The sequence below is a fragment of the Manihot esculenta genome, chromosome 12 (assembly GCF_001659605.2).
Source record: "Manihot esculenta cultivar AM560-2 chromosome 12, M.esculenta_v8, whole genome shotgun sequence".
NCBI classification, from domain to species: Eukaryota; Viridiplantae; Streptophyta; class Magnoliopsida; order Malpighiales; family Euphorbiaceae; genus Manihot; species Manihot esculenta.
Genome location: NC_035172.2, coordinates 20,070,640 through 20,092,457, shown reverse-complemented (window position 1 = coordinate 20,092,457; position 21,818 = coordinate 20,070,640). Strand labels below are relative to the sequence as shown.

Sequence of the window (21,818 nt, the reverse complement as noted above, 5' to 3'; positions counted from 1 at the left end):
TTAAATTAAAACAATAAAATAAATCTACTTTGATTCTTATAGTAATAATTTTTTTTTTCTATTTTTCAATTGGATATAAATTTCAGTTATAAATACTAATAGATGGTCTGATTTGAGTTAAAAAAATATTTTAAAAGGAATAATGGAATTCAACTCGAAAATGGCCTAGAGACATGGGATTACAATAGAAGTTCAAACCATGAAGGGCATTGACAACGAATGAAGATAAAGGGAAATCTTTACCTTTACGAATCTGGCTAGAAGTGACGACGATTCAGCCAGAATTCTCTGCCCCTGTTTAGCTAAACGGCCACACTGAAGTTGATTAAATCTTTAACTCCTAAGCCGCCAGCTTTTGGATCACATATTCAACCTCAAAATCTACTGAATTCTTTCCATTTTTCTATTGGCCCTACCAAAAACTGGACATTAAACTTGACTATTTTAATTACTTGAGCTAAATCCTCTAGACAAATCAAAAGCAAATATGCAGAGAGAATTCCCTGCCTCAAGCACCAGTAGAGTCTAATGAAACCGCATCTATGGCCATTTGATTTACTGACTATTTTAATTGGCTGGCACACTTGTGGTCACATGCTTTGCAATGTCCGACGCGTGGAAAAGAAGATAAGCGACGCACGCTTGCCTCTGTGCGCTCCAAATTGCGTTCTATCATTCAGTATATATTTGCTCAATGTACTCAAGACAAAATCAAGGATAATTTAATAAAACCAGAAATGGAAATGCTCTTTACTTCCCCGTCAATCTCTCTGAAATCCATCCCTTTTTCTATGAAAACAACCAGCGATAGCCGAGTGGGAGTTGCGAATTTCAACAAACCAGCTGATGCTTCCCAAAGATATTTATCTTGCTCAAAACAATTGCAGATTAATACAGGAAACAAGCATTTTGTGTTGGTCCATGGAGCCTGTCATGGAGCCTGGTGCTGGTACAAAGTTTCAGATCTGTTGAAATCAGCTGGACATAGCGTTACTGCTCTGGACATGGCTGCTTGTGGTGTGCACTCAAAGCAGGTTCATGAACTCCGCTCGTACATGGACTACTTTGAACCTTTGATGGTATTCATGGCGTCTCTGCCACCAGAAGAGAGAGTAGTACTGGTTGGCCACAGCTTGGGTGGCATCGGCGTATCTGTCGCCATGGAAAAGTTCCCTGAGAAAATTTCTGCTGGAGTCTTCGCTGCCGCAATTATGCCTGGTCCTGATTTTGATTTCAAAACCATTGTAAACAAGGTACTATAAGTATCTAATAATTATATTATCAATATGTGGGTTAATCAAAATTAGAAGAATTTTGTGCTTAATTCTTGGGAATTTTGATGTGAAAATGTTCAGTATCCTAAAGAATCACTTAGCCGCATGGACACAAAATACATCTACGGCAATGGACCCAACAAACCTCCAACTGCGTCAATCCTTGGTCCCAACTTCCTGGCTTCTAAGTACTACAGATTATCTTCATCTGAGGTAACAGCTTCCTCTTACTCTAAGCTCCATCTACATAACGGTGTAAATAATCAAACTATTCCCGAAGTCAACCAAATTTAGCTCGTCTTTTATGTGAGTTATGTTTAAATTCAATTTTCTATTCGATTAGTTAAAATTCGTGAGATCAATTCATTTTTAAAATTTATGAGCAAGTTTAAGAACTAGCTAACAGAGATTTTTCTTTTTTTTTTTTTTTTTCTTTTTAAGTTGGCTGATCGATGCTTATTTTATTAAAATTATTTAATTTTAAACTTATTGGCCAAATAAAAATTCTTAAGGGAGGAAGACTTTGTTGAGCGGCTGTAATTTTTGGTGCTCGTTTTGGTCCGTTGTTTTTTCTTTTGCTTGCAGGTTTGGTTTACTTGTTGAACTATCAATTTGTAGTATATTTTCTTGGTTTCTTCTGTTGCTGGGGGTTACTGCTTATTGTTATGTGGATCCCTCTAGCATGAAAGGCTCACCACCATGATTTTAGTTTTTATTTTTTAAAATTATTACAACCTCAAGTTTAAACTCATAGACGTGGCCATCTTTGATGGAGCAAATATTATCTTAATTTGCAATTAATGCTTGGGCGATACAACGGCAAGAGCATCAAGTGAATCCTTCAAGCATTTTCTCTTAGGAGAGATTTTAGAGAGTATTTTCAAAGCTTGTAGTTTTCAGAAAAATATTGAAAAAGAGTGAGAGTTTATTTATGGAGTGATAAAAATTGTGAGAAAAATCTTTTAGGTATTTTGAAAAACACTTTTAGTATCATTATTTTTAGGTAGATCTCATTTATAATCTCTCTTTGTATATCTTATTTGTAATTGTGAAAAAAATATTTGAAGTTCGGCTCGTGGACGTAATCCAAATTTAAGGGTGAACCATGAAAAAATTATTGTGTGCTATTTACTTATTTTTCTATAGTATTTTATTTTGCTATTTTAAAAGCGGTGTTTTCCCAACAAGTGGTATCAGAATCGGTTTCTATTCAAAGTGCTGCAAAAATAGAGGCAAGAACAATCAAAATAATCAACTTAAATGGCACAAACTACTACATGTAGAGAAGCAAGATGCAGGATCTCCTATTTATGATGAAAATGCATTACTACTAAATCGGAGGACAAAACAGATGAGGAATGGGAGTTGAGCGCAAGTAAGTGTGCAACTTCATCGGGTAATTTATTGAAGATAATGTGTTCAATTTTTTGAAAGAATTAATTCTAAAAACACCTTAATTCTCTTTCAAGATATCAAGGTTATGCTTTAATTAAATCAATTCCTACTTTCATAGCTCTTGATTTAATAAAAATCTATTAGATCCTTAATTAATTATAAAACTCTCTCGTGTCCTTAATCAATTTCTTGAATATAAGAATACAAGTTTTAATCCTAGGTTTTTCACCATTAATTTTCATCTTTTAATACATCAATTAATGATTAAAACACTACTTTGGTTGGCTAAACACAAAGCAAGAGATTAAAGAACAAGAAAAATAATCAAAATCAAATACCCAACTCAAAATTAGAAATTAGCACAAACCCATTAATAGAAATTAGTTCAAATCCAAGATTAAAAAAGAGTATTACATATCTAATCTCTGAAATTTAAAAATCTACTCATTAATCATTATATTTACAAAGAAAATCTCAAAATAAAATAAAGAAAACATGAAATTAATAAAGGAGAAGAAAAACCCAAATGAAGAACTCTTCAAATGATAAAAATCCATGTCCAAAGAGCCTCCATTGGTGAAGTTGCGATTGCTTCCTTATTCTCCACATGAAATGGGGAAGAAGAAGGTGAAAATGGTGGAAAAAGCATTAGAGAAGGGGAGGTGGCTGCACACTTCTTTATTCTAGGGTCTTCTCTCCTCTCAAAAATAAGAAAGAGACTATTTATATCACCTAAAAAGGTTGCCCTAATAGAGGTAAAAAGCTGTTATCTGTCATCACCATAAATTACTAAGTTTCTACACTTAAAATGAGTTGATAGCTTGACTGACATTAGCTCTGACACAACTGTATTGCTATTTATGCAACTTTCTGTCCCTCTTTGAAATAAATGATCTTCAAGACTCAATTGGCAAGTCTTTTTTCCTATAAAATAAGGGTAAAATATCTATAAATCACTAATTTATAAAGGCTAATTAAAATTACTAAAAATATCAAATAAATAAGTAAAGATAGCTATCTACATGAGTAAAATGGATGCAAAATATGCTTAAAAAGTATATAAAAATTGAGGTTAACATGTTCCTCTGCAGTATAAAACTCTATAGTCTAGTTAGGAAAGAAAGTCTCTTATAATCATCTACGGGTATTTGGATGCAAAGCTTTTGTTTATGTTTCTAAGGATGAGAGATCCAAGCTTGATATTAAGACATGATAATGTATATTCATTGGGTATGGTCAAGATCAACTTGGCTATAGATTCTATGATCTAGTCCATAAAAGGCTTATAAGAAGCTCTATTATGTTGTGTTTGTTGAAAATGAGACCATTAAGGATATTGGTAATGAAAAGAAAGCTATTCCAGAACCTGATGAAAACTCAATAGACCTAGAGTTAATTCCTATAACAGAGGTGTCGAGAAAAGTTGGAGGTGGAGCTCAGAAAAATCTACCTGAAGTAGATAATACTTATATAGAAGATGAATCAAACGAGATGAGGATGACAATCATATAAAACTCTCAGTACATATAGCTTCTCCATTCTCAGAAAGGAGATCTGGAAGAGTCAGACAACTCCGTACTAGATATTCTATAGACTAGTATGTGTTGCTGACTAATGGGAGAGAACTAAAAAGTTTTAAAGAAGCTATGAAGGACAAACACAAACAGAAGTGGATTGAGGCCATGCAAGATGAGGTGAAGTCCGTGCATAGAAATAAAACATTTGAAATGATGAAGCTGCGCAAAGGGAAGAAAGTTTTGAAGAATAAATGGGTGTTCAAATCAAGCATGATGAATACAGTCTCTATCCTCGACTCAAAGCCAGATTGATTGTGAAGGGTTTCAACCAAAGAAAGAGCATTGATTTTGAAGAGATATTCTCACAATGGTGAAGATGACATCCATCCAAACAGTGGTAGGTCTAGTAGTTACTCTTGATCTGGAGATTGATGTAAAGGCTGCCTTCTTTCATGAGGATGTGGAGAAAGAGATATATATGGAGCAACCAGAAGGTTTCAAGAAGAACGAAAAAGAGGACTATGTTTGCTAGCTGAAGAAAAGTTTGTACGGCTTGAAGTAGGCATAGAGACAGTGGTACAAGAAGTTCGAGTTTGCTATAGAGAGTAGGATTACAAGAAGACTACTTCAGACCACTGTGTATTTGTTCAGAAATTCTCTGATATTGATTTCATCCTCATTTTGCTCTATGTGGATGATATGTTGATAATTGACCATAATTTCTTTAGAATTAACAGTTTGAAGAAGTACTTGAGTAAGTCTTTTGCCATGAAAGACTTAGGGGCAATAAAGTAGATTCTTGGCATGAAGTTAATCAGAGATAGAAACGCCAAGAGGTTATGGTCATCACAAGAGAAGCGCATAGAGAAAGTACTTCAGAAGTTCAACATGGAGCATATTAAAGCGGTTAGTTGTCTTCTTGCTAACCATTTTCATTTGATCTCAAAATAGAGTCCTTCCACATATGGAAGAGAGGGAAGAAATGGACAAGGTTCCTTATACTTCGACAGTTGGAAGCTTAATATATGCCATGGTATGTACACAATTAGATATTGCTCATGCAGTCAGAGTAGTGAGTCGGTTTCTTTCAAATCCAGGAAGAAAATACTGGACTGCAGTGAAGTGAATTCTGAGATATTTTCATAGCACTCACAAACTATATTTGTATTTTGGGAGTAGTGAACCTATTTTAGTTGGCTACACAGACGCAGATATGGCACGTGATGTTGACTCAAGAAAGTCTATATCAAGCTATTTGATTACATTGGCATGGGGAGCTGTAACATGGCAGTCAAAATTACAAAAGTGTGTTGCTCTTTCCATTACTGAAGCAGAGTTTATCGCAGCAACTGAAGCATGTAAAGAGTTGCTATGGATAAAAAAGTTCTTGAATGAACTTGGACTCCAGTCGAAAAAATATCAATTATTTTGTGACAGTCAGAGTGCTATTCACCTAGGAAAGAATGCCTCATTCCGTTTAAAATCAAAACATATAGATGTGAGATATCACTGAATCAGGAATATGTTGGAGACAAAGCAACTACAGTTTGAAAAGATACATATAGAAGAAAATAGATCAGGACCAAGATTCTACCAAGGAAAAATTTTGAGCATTATTTGCTAGCAACGAAAATAGTGGAGCCCTACATGTAGTCGAGAGGGAGAGATTATTGTGTGGGTCCTCCAACATGGATGACCCACCATCATGATTGTAGTTTAAAAAAAAAAATTACAACCACAAATTCAAACCCATGTACATGGACATCTCCCTCAACAAATGGAGCAAATATTCTCTTGATTGGCAATTAATGCTTAGGCAATGCTCTTGCCTATAAATAAGCAAGAGCCAAAGGTAAGAGCATCAAGTGAATTCCTTCAAGAATTTACTCTTGGAGATTTTTTAGAGTGTTTCCAAAGCTTGTAACTTTGAGAAAAAATATTGAGAGAGAGGGAGAGTTTATTTGGTGAATAAAAAAAATAATAAGAAAAATATTTTAGGTATTTTGTGAAACACTTTGAGTGCCACTATTTTTTGGTAGATCTCATTAATAATCTCACTCTTTATACATGCTATTTGCAATAGTGAAAGAATTATTCAGAGTTCAGCCCCGTGGACATAACCTAAAATTAAGAGTGAACCACATAAAAATTATATTGTACCATTTATTTATTTTTCTACAGTATTTTATTTTTGTTATTTTAAAAGCAATGTTTCTCCAATATTTATATGGTCTATGGATCCTTTATTGTTGGCTTTTTCTTCCGGTTATGTATCCTGATCATCTCTTTTTTTTGGGCCTTTTGGGTTTCCTGCCTGTATTTAAGGTTCTCTCGGTCAAACACCTAGGTATAGGGATTTTGTGTTTTTCTAGATTTTGAAATTAATGGCACGTGACATATTAAGTTTTTTTCTAAATTTTGATAAAAATATTTTCTTTATTAGAAAAAAATAAAACTTATAGTAGTTATAAATAAATTAAATTGTTTGCCAAGCATTTGAGATTAGGCTTGGTAAACTATTTGTCTAAGCTCGTTAGCTAAACAATCCAAGTCTGAACTTATTAATATTCAGTTCGTGTTCAAAATGAGTAACTTGAAAAGAATTTGTCGAATCAAAGTTGAACTCTTTAAACTCGCCTTAATTTGGTTCATTTACATTTACACCTCATTCTGCACATTTTTTTAAATGATGATAATGAAGTATTTCAGAATTTGGTGCTCGCAAACCTATTGATGCGGCCTTCACCAACCTTCGTTGATTCCTCAGCAGATTATGATGAATTAGTAGTTACTAAAGAGAGGTATGGATCTGTTCATCGAGTTTATATAGTTTGTGATCAAGAAAATGATGCTGTGCAGAGATTAATGTTTGAAAATAATCCTCCTGATGAATTAAAGGTAATCTCTGGTTCTGATCATATGGTCATGTTTTCAAAACCTCATGATCTGTGTTCTTGCCTCATGGAGATTGGAGATAACCACCACTGAATTTAATTACCACTTGCTCATATCTATGCAAATATGTCGATAGCCTACTGAAGGAAATCATGGGAAATTAAATGGATGTGTATTTTTCATTTTTTTAAAATTAAATAGACAATTCTTTTACATATAATATTTAGTAGTTATTATTGAGTGTAATTGAACTAATGAGGTTTTGAGTAAATTAATTATTTTGCATCAGTTGATTGATATGTAGCAGATTGATAGCACATGCTATTTCAAAGTTTTGAAACGATTTTAATGCTATTGACTCGAAGTTGATTATGGAATTATATTGGGTTTTCAATTGAATTGAACGTAGCGAAAAAAATAGAAAAAATAAAATTTTTCTTCTATCGTGGATCATATTTAAACGGATGAAGGAATAAAAGTGGAGAAAATAAGTATCTTTTATTTTCTTTACAATAAAAGGTGAGATTGTTCGTTTCGATTGAATTGTTGCAAACGTCCAAGTGTACGGTCTCTAATGATATCTAGAGAGAATAGGAATTGAAAAGTTTTGGAACAGTTTTAATAATTGAGGAGGAGGGAAGGTTTTGAGTGTCGACTATCATTCTCTCTTTTTATACTATAATTTTAAGCTTTCAATATAACAATATTTATTTATTTATTTAACTAATTAAATAAATAAATTATAATTATATTCCATAACTTTAATAAATAAGTCAGTATAAAAATCTTCGACAATTTTTAAGTTTTTATTTAATTAATTAGATCAAAATTATAATCATTTTACATTATAATTTTATCCTAATGTCATAAAATTTATATACAACTAAGTCCTACTTAATTTAACTTTTCATTTTATTTTCTCATATTATTTTTTATGTGTATGAACCATTAGATTCTAAATATATTAGCAGCAAATATAATTAACTAATTAATCAATTTAAAGGTCAAAAATATTGTCTAGCAACATGTCAAGATTATCCAAATATTTAGAATGTCTATAGTGCTTTGACTTATCCTATCAATGCATGATGTCTCAGTGTAATTAATATATTTCATCACAAATGTTTTGATTTAATATTTAATATATGGAGGGTATTTGTTATGTTAAATCATATTATTTTTCATTTATTAGCTATTAAGCTATTAAATGAAATTTCAAATTTAACTTACTAATTTCATTCCACATTGCGTAAGGATTTTATGATTAATGCTAGCAGAGAGCATATGGAACATTCCCTAAAAAATATAGGGTGATAATTCTATTTCAATCACATGAACACTTTCATACAGTTTTTATTATATCCAATTCATCCTCATTTATTACTCATAAACTCAATAACGTGTAAGATAAATCAAAATATAGACGTCCTATATAAGATGATTTATTGATTTCAAGTCAAAGGATTACTTATATAACCATCACTTAAGTAATCTATAGACATATGTTATTCTGTGTATGGATTCCTCAAGTGAGTCAGTTCTATACTTATTTATAAAATAAACACCTACATATTAATTATAGATATCTCATATATCTCAACCTATGAGATCAATTGCTTCATTTAAAAGGAAAGAACATAATACGTATTAATCTCAACAGTTCTAATCGTTATCCAATGACTATAAGAGCATTGATTAGGAACATTTAGATATACTACATAAATGCAATAGGAATCTCACAATTATAATGACATTATAATTTTCTTTGCATAGTAATGTAGTATCATGGACTTTATCTTTACATTAAAAATAAATAAATGTCTTTATTAAAATATATTAAATACTTAAAAATATATAAAAGAATAATATTCAACTATAACCAATCGATTAGCCGTAGGACATATTATTAACAGATTAGTATTGATATCTGATCATTACACTCAATCAACCTAAGATATAAAGAAATTTGACCTAAGATATAAAGAAATTTGAAGTACGTAAACTTTGTTTTGTTTTTTTTTTTTTTTTTTCCCAATGATTCATGTAAATATAAATTTTAAATTAATGTTAAATGATTGGAAAAAAAAGCGCTTTTTTTAAGTTTGAATCAAATTTTTTCTCCTCAATATTAGCTCCCTTTCAAATATCAATTATATTGCTCGTAGTTAAAGTTAAAAGTATAGACCGTTTTCGGAGGCTGATATGACATTAATCTTATTATTTTTATTTTAGTTTTGGTTTGAAGTGTATACAAAATGAAAAATATTATTTAGTTTTTATATTATGAAAAATTTTATTAGTCGGTACTTCAGTTTTAAAAAATTTTATTAGTCGGTACTTCAGTTTTGAAAAATATATTAAAACGTTTAAAAAGTCTATTAATTAATTTATTCATTAATTTTAGACATTAAGTATTTTACTGTTTAATTATTGTGATTTGAAAAAATTCATTAATTGGTTCCTTATGTTTGTAACTACTATCTAGTAGTCACTTCATATGAGGGCACTTTAGACTTATTTGGAATAGTTAAGAGTTAAAATTATTAAAAAGATTAATTAATAAACTTTTTATAATGTTAAGGACATTTTAATATTTTTTTTTTAAAATCAAGAGACTAACTAATGAGTTTCCTTATAATAAATTTTCTTATATAAAGAATTAAAATTTATTTTAAGAAAGTTTATTTTGAATTAAATGTGAATATCTAATTGGATTTGAATTCAAATTAAATCAAAACTTTCTCACCAAGTTTTCCACTCTCTAGCTGAATTAGAGTTCCTAAAATAAAGGAAAGTAAAACCCTAATAGGACTACTTTTTAATTTTTATCAATTATAATCCAATCTTAAAGTATGTTTAGTTAGCTAATTAATTTTAACTTAAACTAGTCAAATTAATATTTTACTTCTTAATATAATAAAACTAGTATTTTTTTATATGTTCGTTGCTTAGTAAATGATACTATATAAATAATAGGACTCGTTAAAATTGTGACACATGCCCACAGGATTTGGGAGGGTTCCATGAGCTTTCCATCTGGTCTGACTGGATAGAAAAAAGCCCGACCTTTGAAGTACGAGAATCAAACCTCTAACAACCTTAATCTTGTCAAAAATTCGCAATAAACAGATAGATCTCTTCAAAACTCGTATCACAATGGTATATTAAATGCGGGCACGATCGACCTTAGTGACCAAGGGGAACCCACCATGATATAGATCGGGTGAGTTGGGCATGACCTGATGAAACGAGGTAGGATGTCGACCTCTTACACACTGGTCATCTCCTCGGTACATCATCGAGGTCATAAATATTCTCACGGTAAAATAAATTGATGTGATGCACACGATAAATAAGGTATGGGCTAGTCGGCTCTGCATTAATTAGCTGAATGCTCATCTTTAAATGAGCTGCTTGACAAACCTGTTGAAACGTCCTCTAGTCATATTCGACAGGGCGTGTCACAGGTGACATCATGCATAGCTCGAATAAAGGGATTCTGAATTGATTGAATCCACCATCTTTAGTCCCTCAATAAACCTCAACCTCTCCAAACTCATCACCTAGTTCATTAACTTTATTTTATTTTCTAGCATTCTCTCCTTAAACCAATCACAGTTCGTTGATTTTTCGATTGAATCAAGCCGCAATCTAGGTGGTCTCATCTGGTGACTACCTCGTATTTCAGTTTATTAGTAGATAAAAAATGAATTTTTTCTCTAAATTTATTTTTTAAATTATATTTATATGAACAATTTGAGATAATAAATAAAACTTTAATTTTTAAAATTTATATAAATAATATCAATAATAAGAATAATCGTTGTTGTGGTTTATTCCTCTGTAGCTACTCTTTGCTTCAATACTCACTGCCAATAGATCAAAGTTTGATTCTCTGAGTAAGAAAATGTGTTTTTCTTGGTTTTCAACCTAGTGTTAAGGGTTATATTTTACTTGATTTGTAATCTAGAAGTTTTTTTTTTTTCAATACATGTCCACTTTTATGAATATGAATTCCTTTTTTCCGTTTCTCAGTCATCAGTATCACCCTTCTTACCTCAGGATATTAGCATTACCAACTATGATGATGTCTTCTTTCCTCCATTTGAGGATCCTTCTCCATCCTTAGTTCCTCTAAGACAGTCTACTAGAGTAAGGAAGCCTCCCTCGTATTTGCAACATTATCACTGCAATCTTATTCAAACCACTTCTCCTTCCATTTTTACTCTTTTGAATACTTAAATACTTCTCCTTAGAAACTCTCATGTGTCCTCTCCTATGACCTGCTCTCTTCATCCCAAAAATACTTTACTCTGTCTATTTATATCTCTACAGAATCTAAAACTTATCATCAGGCCATCAAACATGAACGTTGGAGACAAGTTATGAAGGATGAAATCCATGCCCTTGAACAGAATGGTACATGGGATATTATTGATTTGCCCATTGGAGTCACACCAATAGGATGCAAGTGGATCTTCAAAACGAAACATAGAGCTGATAGGTTCATAGAGAGGTACAAAGTCCATTTGGTGGTCAAAGAATATATATAGACAGGAGTAGACTACTTTGACATATTTTCCCCTATTGCAAAACTCACAATAATTAGACTATCATTGGCACTAGCTGCAGTTAAGGGTTGGTTCCTAAAACAACTAGATGTGAACAATACTTTTCTCCATTAATTGTGAGCTTTCATGAAAATATACATATGATTCTTCCTCAAGGTTTTCAATCTCCTAAAAGCAATCAAGTTTATCACTTAAAGAAATCTCTCTATGGTTTAATGCAAGCTAGTAGACAACGCGTGGTATTCTAAACTTTCTAATTCTCTTCTTTCTTTAGGTTATCAATACTCCATTTCATATTGTTATTTGTTTGTTAAGCAACATGGAAATCACACTATTGTCTTATTGGTCTATATTGATGACTTGATCCTTGCTGGTATAAGCATGACTAAGATCAATTTTCTAAAAGTCTTCCTTGATGAAAAGTTTCACATAAAGACCTTAGAGATTTAAAATTTTTCTTAGGTCTTGAAGTTGCTAGAAATAAGCAAGTATCTCATTTAGCCAAAGAAAATATGCTCTTGACATTCTTGCAGATACTGGATTTTCTGGATTCAAAACCAACTTCTACTCCAGTGGATTGCAAACTAAAGGTCAATAAAGATTCTGGCTCTCCCTTAGAGACATTTCTTCAGTATAGATAACTGATAGGAAGATTATTGTATTTGACCTCCACTAGACCTGTCATTGCCTTTGTTATTCAATAGTTGAGTTAGATCCTGGATAGTCCAACTTCTGCTCATTTACAAGCTGCTTATAGAATTTTATGCTACACTAAAGGCTCCCCAAGGATTGGTTTATCCTTTCCAGCAGATTCCAAACTTCATTTGCAAGCTTTTAGTGCGATACTTAGTGACCTCTTAAGTTGATTTTGTATAGAAAAACCGGTGTTCAGGAGAGTATCACCCCTTTGTCGGCTGTTTAAACACTCGCCCTATACCCTTTAATCCAGTGACCATGAGTGTGTTAGGAAACCCAGAGATTACTACAACCCAAACAAGTAGAGGAAAAAATAAAAATCTCTAGTTTCCTTCACAGGATCCGAGTGCTTTGTTTATTTCAAAAGAAAGGATAAGAGACTAACCTATTAGACTCGATGAGAGGATACTATTCCGGACTGATGGTGCTATTTTTTCAATAAACACCCTCTATGGTATCCACACGAACGTCTTTTATCCTTCTAGAGTGCTAGCTCTCTCAAGGATGGATAAGCTATGTGCTCCCCAATCTGCAATTGAAAACGAATTCTCTAAAAATGTTACCCCACAATTTGCAGAAGAGGTGATCAGACCAAATTTAGACTATTTTATCATGTTGTTATTAATGTTAATTTACACTTTTTCTGCCTAATTCTGTGGTTTTGATCTTATTTTGTAGAAAATAGTGTAAAGAGGTACTCTGGTAAAAATACTCTTAAAACTGCCTAAAAAGGGATAAAGGAGAACAAGTTGTTTGCCCAAGTCAAGTTGCAGCTGAAGTGAAGATAAATAAGGAAAGTGCTAAATAAGGAAAGTGACAAGTAAGGAAAGTACATTCAGCAGAGTAATTTGAAATTCAAATTTCAACTCTTCAAGAAGTCTTTCCTTTATTGAAGAAGCCAAATCTCAAGAAGATGCACATTCAAAATTCAAAATTCAGCTTATTTAGGAAGCCAAATCTCAAGAAGACGTACTTGTCCCCCAAGTAATCAAGATTCAAAATTCAAAATTCAAAATTCAAATGAAGGCTCCACCTCATCAAGGAGACCTAGGGCAACACTTTCAACTGTAAAAAGACACATAAAGAGCTGCCCCATGCCTTCTCTTCTCTCCCTTGGACACACATTCGGGATTGCAAGTGGCAGCACCTCTCCTTCCTCTCCAAGCGCCGATTGGTTCCTTTCCTCTTCTCTTTCTTTTATTTTGTGTTTTGTTTCAGCCATGAGTGGCTGAAACCTCTTTTTCTAGTTGAAGATTAGGTGAAACTTTGGTTGTTTTATGGATTGGGAGATCTTAACATACATTTTTTATCTTTTGATTTTCAATATTTATGCAATTTCATACTTAATTCCATTGTTGCTTTGTTGTTTAGATCAATAGGGCCCATTGATTCTTGATTGCAATGTAATAATTTGTTAGTTTGGATAGTTTTAAGTCTGTAATTGCTTGGATTATTCAAACACAAGTAACCCTTGGTGTAAAAATTAAGAAAATTGCATGATCTAGCAATATTACCATGCGTTTGGGTAGCTAGAATTAGGTCTCTCTATTTCTTAATGCAATTGACAATTGTTAGATGCCAAAGGCCCAAGGACGTTCCTTGGCAACTTATTGATTAGTAATTAGTTAGAGGACGTTCCCTAATTGATTTATGGTTAAGGAGGGATATGGTGGTGAGAAACGTCTTCCATCTTTGTAACTAATTTATTGAATCAAATAAAGGAATCTTTGTGTCAATGATCGATTCCAACAACTAAAATGAATTCTTCAACTAGAGTTTTTCTCATTATTAAATCTCTTTACTTTATTATTTGCTTTACTTTGTTGCTTTTAATTCTAGTTCAATTCATCAATCTCAAAATCCCCCTTTTTATTTTACTTTCAGTTTATTTACTTGGTCTTGATAAGGAAAATAGGTAAGTATCAATTCCCTATGCATTCAATCCTTTTGCCACTATCTATAGTTATAAAATTGTTGATAACCAAAAAGGTTATTTTTTACTAGCTTCGACAACCACACAGTAAAAAATTGGTGCCGTTGCCGAGGAGTTGATTTAACTAATTTATTTTTCTTTCAAGACTAGGTCTGGACACAAGGAAACTCTACCTTACAATCCAGAAATTGAGCGTACAATCAAGTGACTTGGGAAGCAAGTCAATCCGAGGAACCAAGCCTCAAAGCCATCCTCATCAATAGCTGCTGTCCAAATAGCACTTGTTGAAGGTGTTGCTGTCCAAGAGACAGCACCTACTGTCAAGAATCCAAAATTTGCTGCTGTCCAAGCTGCTGAAAACAGAGACAGCAACTGCTGTGCACCTGCTGCTGTCCAAAAACCAGCAACCATAAAAACAGCACCTGTTGTCCAGCAAGTCACCACCGAACCAAAATCTACCCCTAAGGAACTAGCAAACTGCAGAAATAGAGCAACCTGCATACCCTACTAATAGAGCATATTTTAGCCCATTTTATCATCATGTTCTTGATGTTTATTTACATCTTTTCTACCTAATTTTATGGTTTTAATCATGTTTTGCAGATATTAGGTGTAAAGAAACAATCTGGAGAAAATGCTCTTAAAACTGCCAAAAAGTGTCAAATATGGAAAGTGCCAAAAAAGGAAAGTTTTCAAATAAGGAAAGTTTTCAGAAAAGGAAAGTTTTCAAATAAGAAAAGTGTAGAAGCAAAAGCAAATAAGGAAAGCTCAGTCAGAAGATTTTTTGAAATTCAAATTGCAGATCTTTCTTTCCTTGTTTAAAGATGTGCACACACTGCAACAGTCATATCTTCCTATTAAGGCAGCAAGATTTCATGAAGACACACTTGCCTCTTCTGCATTCAGCATTCAAAATTCAAACGAAGGCTCCACCTAAAAAGGAAAGACTGGACAGATTCACTTTCCCTTCTGCATATCCATCCGCGCGCGCCAACTTCCCTCTACAGAGCATTCGTGCACGCCTCTTACCTTATGAAGAGCTTGCAATGTGATTCTTTCCTTTTCAGAAACAACTTGGGCAGCAAGTACCTCTTGGGCAGCAAGGGTAGTATGTAAGGACCTAGGGCAACACTTTCAACTATAAAAAGACACATAAGGAGCCTCTCCACAGCTTTTACACACCACATTGGACACACCTACGGGATTGCAAGTGATACCATCTCTTCTTATTCCTTTCTTTATTTTCTGGTTTTTGTTTCAGCCATGAGTGGCTGAAACCTTTTATTCTAGTTGAAGATTGGTTGAAACTTTGGTTGTTTTATAGATTGTGAGATCTGAACATAAACGGTTTGTCTTTTGGTTATTCAATATTCATACAGTTCATGCTTGATTCTATTATTGTATTTTGATCAAATTGGCCACTTGATTATTGATTGCAAGGTAATATATTGTTATTTTGGATAATTTTAAGTCCGTAATTTCTTTGATTATTCAAACATAAGAACACTTGGTGTAACAACTAAGAAACTGTATGATCTAGCAACATCTCATGCATTTGAGTAGCTAGGATTGGATCTCTCTTTCTCTTCATGCAATTAACAATTGTTTGATGCCTAAGGCCCAAGGACGTTCCTTGGTAATTTGTTAATTAGTAATTAATTAGAGGACGTTCCCTAATTGGTTTAATCATAAGGAAAGACATGGTGGTGAGAAGTGTTTTTCATCTCCATAACTAATCTATTGAATCAATCAAAAGAACATAAGTTTCAATGATCAATCCCAACAATTGAAGTGGATCCAATTCTTCAACTAGATCTTTCTTATTATTGATTTCTCTTTGTTTTTATTATTTGCTTTACTTTATTGCTTTCAGTTTTAGATCAATTAAATCAATCTCAAACCCCCTCCATTTTACTTTCAGTTTGTTTTGCTTTCAGTTTATTTTGCTTTCAGTTTATTTCGCTTTCAGTTTATCTCATTTCAGTTTATTTCTCATTCAATTTATTTTTGTTTCAGTTAATTCTCTTGGTCTTGATAAGGAAAATAGGTAAGTTCTCAATTCCTTGTGGATTCGATCCTTTCACCACTATCTACAGTTGTAAAATTATTGATAACCAGAAAGGTTATTTTTGACCGGTTTCGACACCCGCGAGTCAAAAATTGGCGCCGTTGCTGGGGAGTTGATTTAACTTATTTGTTTTTTATTTCATGACTAGATCTGCACTCAAGGACATTCTGCCTTAAGATTCAAAAAAAAAATGAAAAATTTGAAGCGCACAGTCAAAAAGCCTGCCATCGCAGAATTGATCATGGATGAGGTAAGTACATATACTCTCTCTTCTCAACTTTCTGAACTAACCTCTGTCATGACAAATTTCTTCACAGGTCGAGCTCAACAATTTCAGCCACCAAGACCATGTAGGATCTGTGCATATGTGGGACACCCAACTGATCAATGTCCTACACTCTATGAGTATGATCAACCAGTACATGCATTTGGAGGATTCGATAGTCAGCCTAGACATACATTTGGAGGGTTCTATGAACAGCCAAGACATGATCCATACTATAACACATACAATCTAGATTGGGGGGACCATCCAAACTACGGCTATGCTAGAGCTAACAATTACCAAAATTATCAAGGATATCAAGCCCAACCAGAACCTCCAAATTCCAACCAGTACCTTGAGAAGATGATAGAGATATTAGCAATTTATGTGGAAGGCCTCCAACAGCAGATGGAACAATTGACCACCTCAATGAGTGCAAACATGTTAAGAAGAGAGAAAGAGTTTCAAGATGATGAGACAGATGATGAAAGTTGGCATGTACAAGAACAAGCTGCTGAAGCGACACAACCAGAATACTGTTTGTCCAAACAAACTGATCAAACAAAACTTGTTGATAGTTTGGATATCATTGATTGTTTGAGCAAAGATGTTTTTGATATAAATCAAGATGATATTCTAAACAATGATTTATGCAGGGAAGAGAGCCAGAAAGAGCCAAAACTAAAAGAAACCGACTGTTGCATCCAACAGGTGGACTGCAACCACGCGCAGAATGAAGAAAGCTCAATCGCACCTCTTCAGCTTCCATCACATGAAACTCCTTCCAGCCTTCCATTACAGACCAATCTTGCGCAATAAGGAGTACCTGAAAGCCTTTCAGGTGCGTCCTTTCAGCTTCAATCGCAGATCAGTCCTCTTCAGCTCCCCTTTTAGTCAGATCTTGCGCAGAAGGAGCAAACTGAAACCAATTTAGCCATAGATCCAACGCAAACAGCCCTTGCTCACAAGGAACAAATGGTATTCCAAGTGCCTAAACCAAAGGACCATGCGGATCAATGCCTTCCCAAACCTCCGGATAAGGTAGAGTTTGTTTTGCCTGAATTCAGTACTAAATTGCAGCTAGCCATGGAGAGACATGAATTGGAGTTTAAAGTGCTGCCCAATCATTTCAAAAATGCAAACATAAGGGCTAGAGGCACACCTCATCTGAAAGAGGAGAAGCTAATCATGTTGCTTCATGAGTACATGGAAAAAATAGGATGGGTAATGACCATATCAAAAGGAGTGCTATACTTTTCACTCAATTCAGTTGGGACACTTTTTCCTTCCCCAATTACTTGAGCCTTGATCAAGTGGATCGCACCATGCACACCACACCCAGGGGAGTACTCAAATTTTTTTTTGCATTTTAATATTTCCTATACATTGAGGACAATGCATGATTTAGGTGTGGGGGTGCATATCTCTGAATATTTTCCTTTCAGCCTTTCAGTTTTTGCGAAATTTTTTCTTTTTTTTTTCCTTTCAATTTTTTGCGATTTTTCTTTCTTTTTCTTTCAGTTTTTGCGTCTTTTTCCTTTCAGATTTCTTTCAGTTTTTGCTTTCAATAACACACACAGCCACTGTCTTCTTCTTTTTGATTTGCTCTACTCAAACTGATAGACTATGTTGAATGAGCTTTTTTTTCCATGACCCCATTGATGTAATGACTCTTTAAACTTATGTTGAATCAATTGCAGTGAGTTGTATTCATGTTTGAGAATTGCCTTTTGAATTGAATCTTTGAGCTTGCCATGGTGAAAAATGTATTGATGACACTCATTAGAGAGGATGAATTGAAATTTGTGTGAATGGAACCTAACATGACTTGATTTAGCAATTGGTGTTGATTTGTCCAATGCATTGATTAAAGAAATTCAACAAAGGCTTAGACTTCACGAGCACAATTGAAAACTGTTCCAATGGTTGAAGACTATGAATAGAGCTAGTAGCCACTTGGACAGGTGACCAACTGAGTAACTGGGGGTGGGTATCACCAATATGTACCTTCACGTCAAAAGGTTGGTGACTTTTTCAAGAAAAACTTAAGTGCAAAAAGCTGAATATAGTACTTCAAGGTAAGGGCAAATCACTATGAATGCTAGAAAAAGTCTTAACTGAACAGAACATGTGCATTTATAATCTCTCTCTTGAGTAAAACAAATCCTAGCCATGGTAAGTAAAGGGAAACAAGGAAAGAAGGTGAGTAATCTTCATGCATATATCCTTCACTTCAATAATTCAAAATAGGTATCTTGAGTGAGAGCTTAAGTGGAAATAAGGATCAAGTAGCAAAGAAAGCTTGTTTGACTATGTTTATTTGCTTGAGGACAAGCAAAAGGCTAGGTGTAGGGGTATTTGATAGAGCATATTTTATCCCATTTTATCATCTTGTTCTTGATGTTTATTTACATCTTTTCTGCCTAATTTTGTGGTTTTAATCATGTTTTGCAGATATTAGGTGTAAAGAAACAATCTGGAGAAAATGCTCTTAAAACTGCCAAAAAGTGTCAAATATGGAAAGTGCCAAAAAAGGAAAGTTTTCAAATAAGGAAAGTTTTCAGAAAACGGAAGTTTTCAAATAAGGAAAGTGCAGAAGCAAAAGCAAATAAGGAAAGCTCAGTCAGAAGATTATTTGAAATTCAAATCGCAGATCTTTCTTTCATTGTTCAAAGATATGCACACACTGCAGCAGTCATATCTTCCTATTAAAGCAGCAAGATTTCATGAAGACGCACTTGCTTCTTCTGCATTCAGCATTCAAAATTCAAACGAAGGCTCCACCTATAAAGGAAAGACTGGACAGATTCACTTTTCCTTCTGCATATCCATCCGCGCGCGCCAACTTCCCTCTACAGAGCATTCGTGCACGCCTCTTACCTTATGAAGAGCTTGCAATGTGATTCTTTCCTTTTCAGAAACAACTTGGGCAGCAAGTACCTCTTGGGCAGCAAGGGTAGTATGTAAGGACCTAGGGCAACACTTTCAACTATAAAAAGACACATAAGGAGCCTCTCCACAGCTTTTACACACCACATTGGACACACCTACGGGATTGCAAGTGATACCATCTCTTCTTATTCCTTTCTTTATTTTCTGGTTTTTGTTTCAGCCATGAGTGGCTGAAACCTTTTATTCTAGTTGAAGATTGGTTGAAACTTTGGTTGTTTTATAGATTGTGAGATCTGAACATAAACGGTTTGTCTTTTGGTTATTCAATATTCATACAGTTCATGCTTGATTCTATTATTGTATTTTGATCAAATTGGCCACTTGATTATTGATTGCAAGGTAATATATTGTTATTTTGGATAATTTTAAGTCCGTAATTTCTTTGATTATTCAAACATAAGAACACTTGGTGTAACAACTAAGAAACTGTATGATCTAGCAACATCTCATGCATTTGAGTAGCTAGGATTGGATCTCTCTTTCTCTTCATGCAATTAACAATTGTTTGATGCCTAAGGCCCAAGGATGTTCCTTGGTAATTTGTTAATTAGTAATTAATTAGAGGACGTTCCCTAATTGGTTTAATCAAGACATGGTGGTGAGAAGTGTTTTTCATCTCCATAACTAATCTATTGAATCAATCAAAAGAACATAAGTTTCAATGATCAATCCCAACAATTGAAGTGGATCCAATTCTTCAACTAGATCTTTCTTATTATTGATTTCTCTTTGTTTTTATTATTTGCTTTACTTTATTGCTTTCAGTTTTAGATCAATTAAATCAATCTCAAACCCCCTCCATTTTACTTTTAGTTTAGTCGCTTTCAGTTTGTTTCGCTTTCAGTTTGTTTTGCTTTCAGTTTATTTTGCTTTCAGTTTATTTTGCTTTCAGTTTATTTTGCTTTCCGTTTATCTCGTTTCAGTTTATTTCTCATTCAGTTTATTTTTGTTTCAGTTAATTCTCTTGGTCTTGATAAGGAAAATAGGTAAGTTCTCAATTTCCTGTGGATTCGATCCTTTCACCACTATCTACAGTTGTAAAATTGTTGATAATCAGAAAGGTTATTTTTTACCGGCTTCGACAACCACGATTCACCTACTACCCAACCAAAATCTACTGCATCAAAATCTGTTACGCCAGAATCTGCTAAACCAGAATTTGTTATACTAACTGAACCAGCAATACCTGCTGCAATTCAATTTGCTGCACAACACATTTGGACCAATGCTGCTGAACAATCACCTTCTGCACCTACTGTCAAGACTGTTGTCTAAGAAACAGAACAATCTTGTCCACCTGCTGCTGAAATCAAAGCTGAATCTGCTGTCCAACCTGCTGTTCCAAGAAATAGAACCAGCTGTTGAGTCTACTGCATAAATCACTGTTGTACTTGCTGAACTAGAATCTGCTAAACCAAATGCAGCAACTATTGCTCTGAACCAGCTGCTGTCCTTGCTGAATTTGAATCTAAAAATGTTGAGGTAAGAGCTCCAATGGCACAAGAAAGGACTCTTCACGAACTAGCAGCACCTGTGGATGATCAAGCACTATGGTGCATCACTTACCCACCTTTGACAACCCCTTTTGAGCTTAAAACCGGATTAATTCACCTACTTTCAAAATTTAGAGGTTTGAAGAATGAAGATCCACACAAGCACCTTAAAGAATTTCACATTGTGTGCTCAACAATGAGGCCTCAAGGTATTTTTGAAGAGCATATTAAATTAAGAGCTTTTCCCTTTTCTCTTGATGATTTTGCCAAAGAATGGTTGTTCTATTTACCATCGGGATCCATCACTTCATGGGCTAGGATGGTGAGAGCATTCTTGAGTGAATACTTCCTAACCTAAAAAATTATCGGCATCAGAAGAGAGATCAGTTGCATTAAGCAAAAAGATTATGAAGAGTTATATGAATATTGGGAAAGATTCAATCGATTGTGCACAAACTGCCCTCAACATAACATTTCTGATAAATCCCTTGTTGAATATTTCTATGAAGGCTTGTTACCCCCAGAAAAGAGATTAATTGATGTACCGTGTGGAGAATCGATTGAGAACAAGACACCTCAGGCCATAAGTGTAATACCCGGCTAGACTCTGGTATCAAAATTCCTACCGTCCGGTGGAATCTCGAATGTCGGAAACCTCTAGAAGGGTAAAACCATGTTTTCATAAAATGTTTTAATGTATTTTATAGTTTTAAGCAAAAAAGGAAATTGAGTTTTGAATGAAAAAGACCAAGGAGGCAT

At 33.9% G+C, this 21,818-nt stretch overlaps 1 protein-coding gene and 1 non-coding gene across 2 annotated transcripts; one reads left to right on the top strand and one right to left on the bottom strand.

Moving 5' to 3' along the window:
* The first annotated feature begins 694 nt into the window (after positions 1-694).
* On the top strand, positions 695-7,378 carry LOC110628655 (salicylic acid-binding protein 2). The gene is made up of 3 exons (XM_021775442.2): positions 695-1,253; positions 1,356-1,487; positions 6,896-7,378. Exons 1-3 carry the CDS (start codon positions 738-740, stop codon positions 7,172-7,174), a joined length of 927 nt encoding a protein of 308 aa, XP_021631134.1. The 5' UTR covers positions 695-737; the 3' UTR covers positions 7,175-7,378.
* A 14,048-nt stretch (positions 7,379-21,426) lies between these two features.
* LOC122721414 lies at positions 21,427-21,533 on the bottom strand. Its single transcript, XR_006348093.1, has one exon. It is a non-coding gene; the product is annotated as a small nucleolar RNA R71 (small nucleolar RNA).
* Between the last annotated feature and the right edge of the window lie 285 nt (positions 21,534-21,818).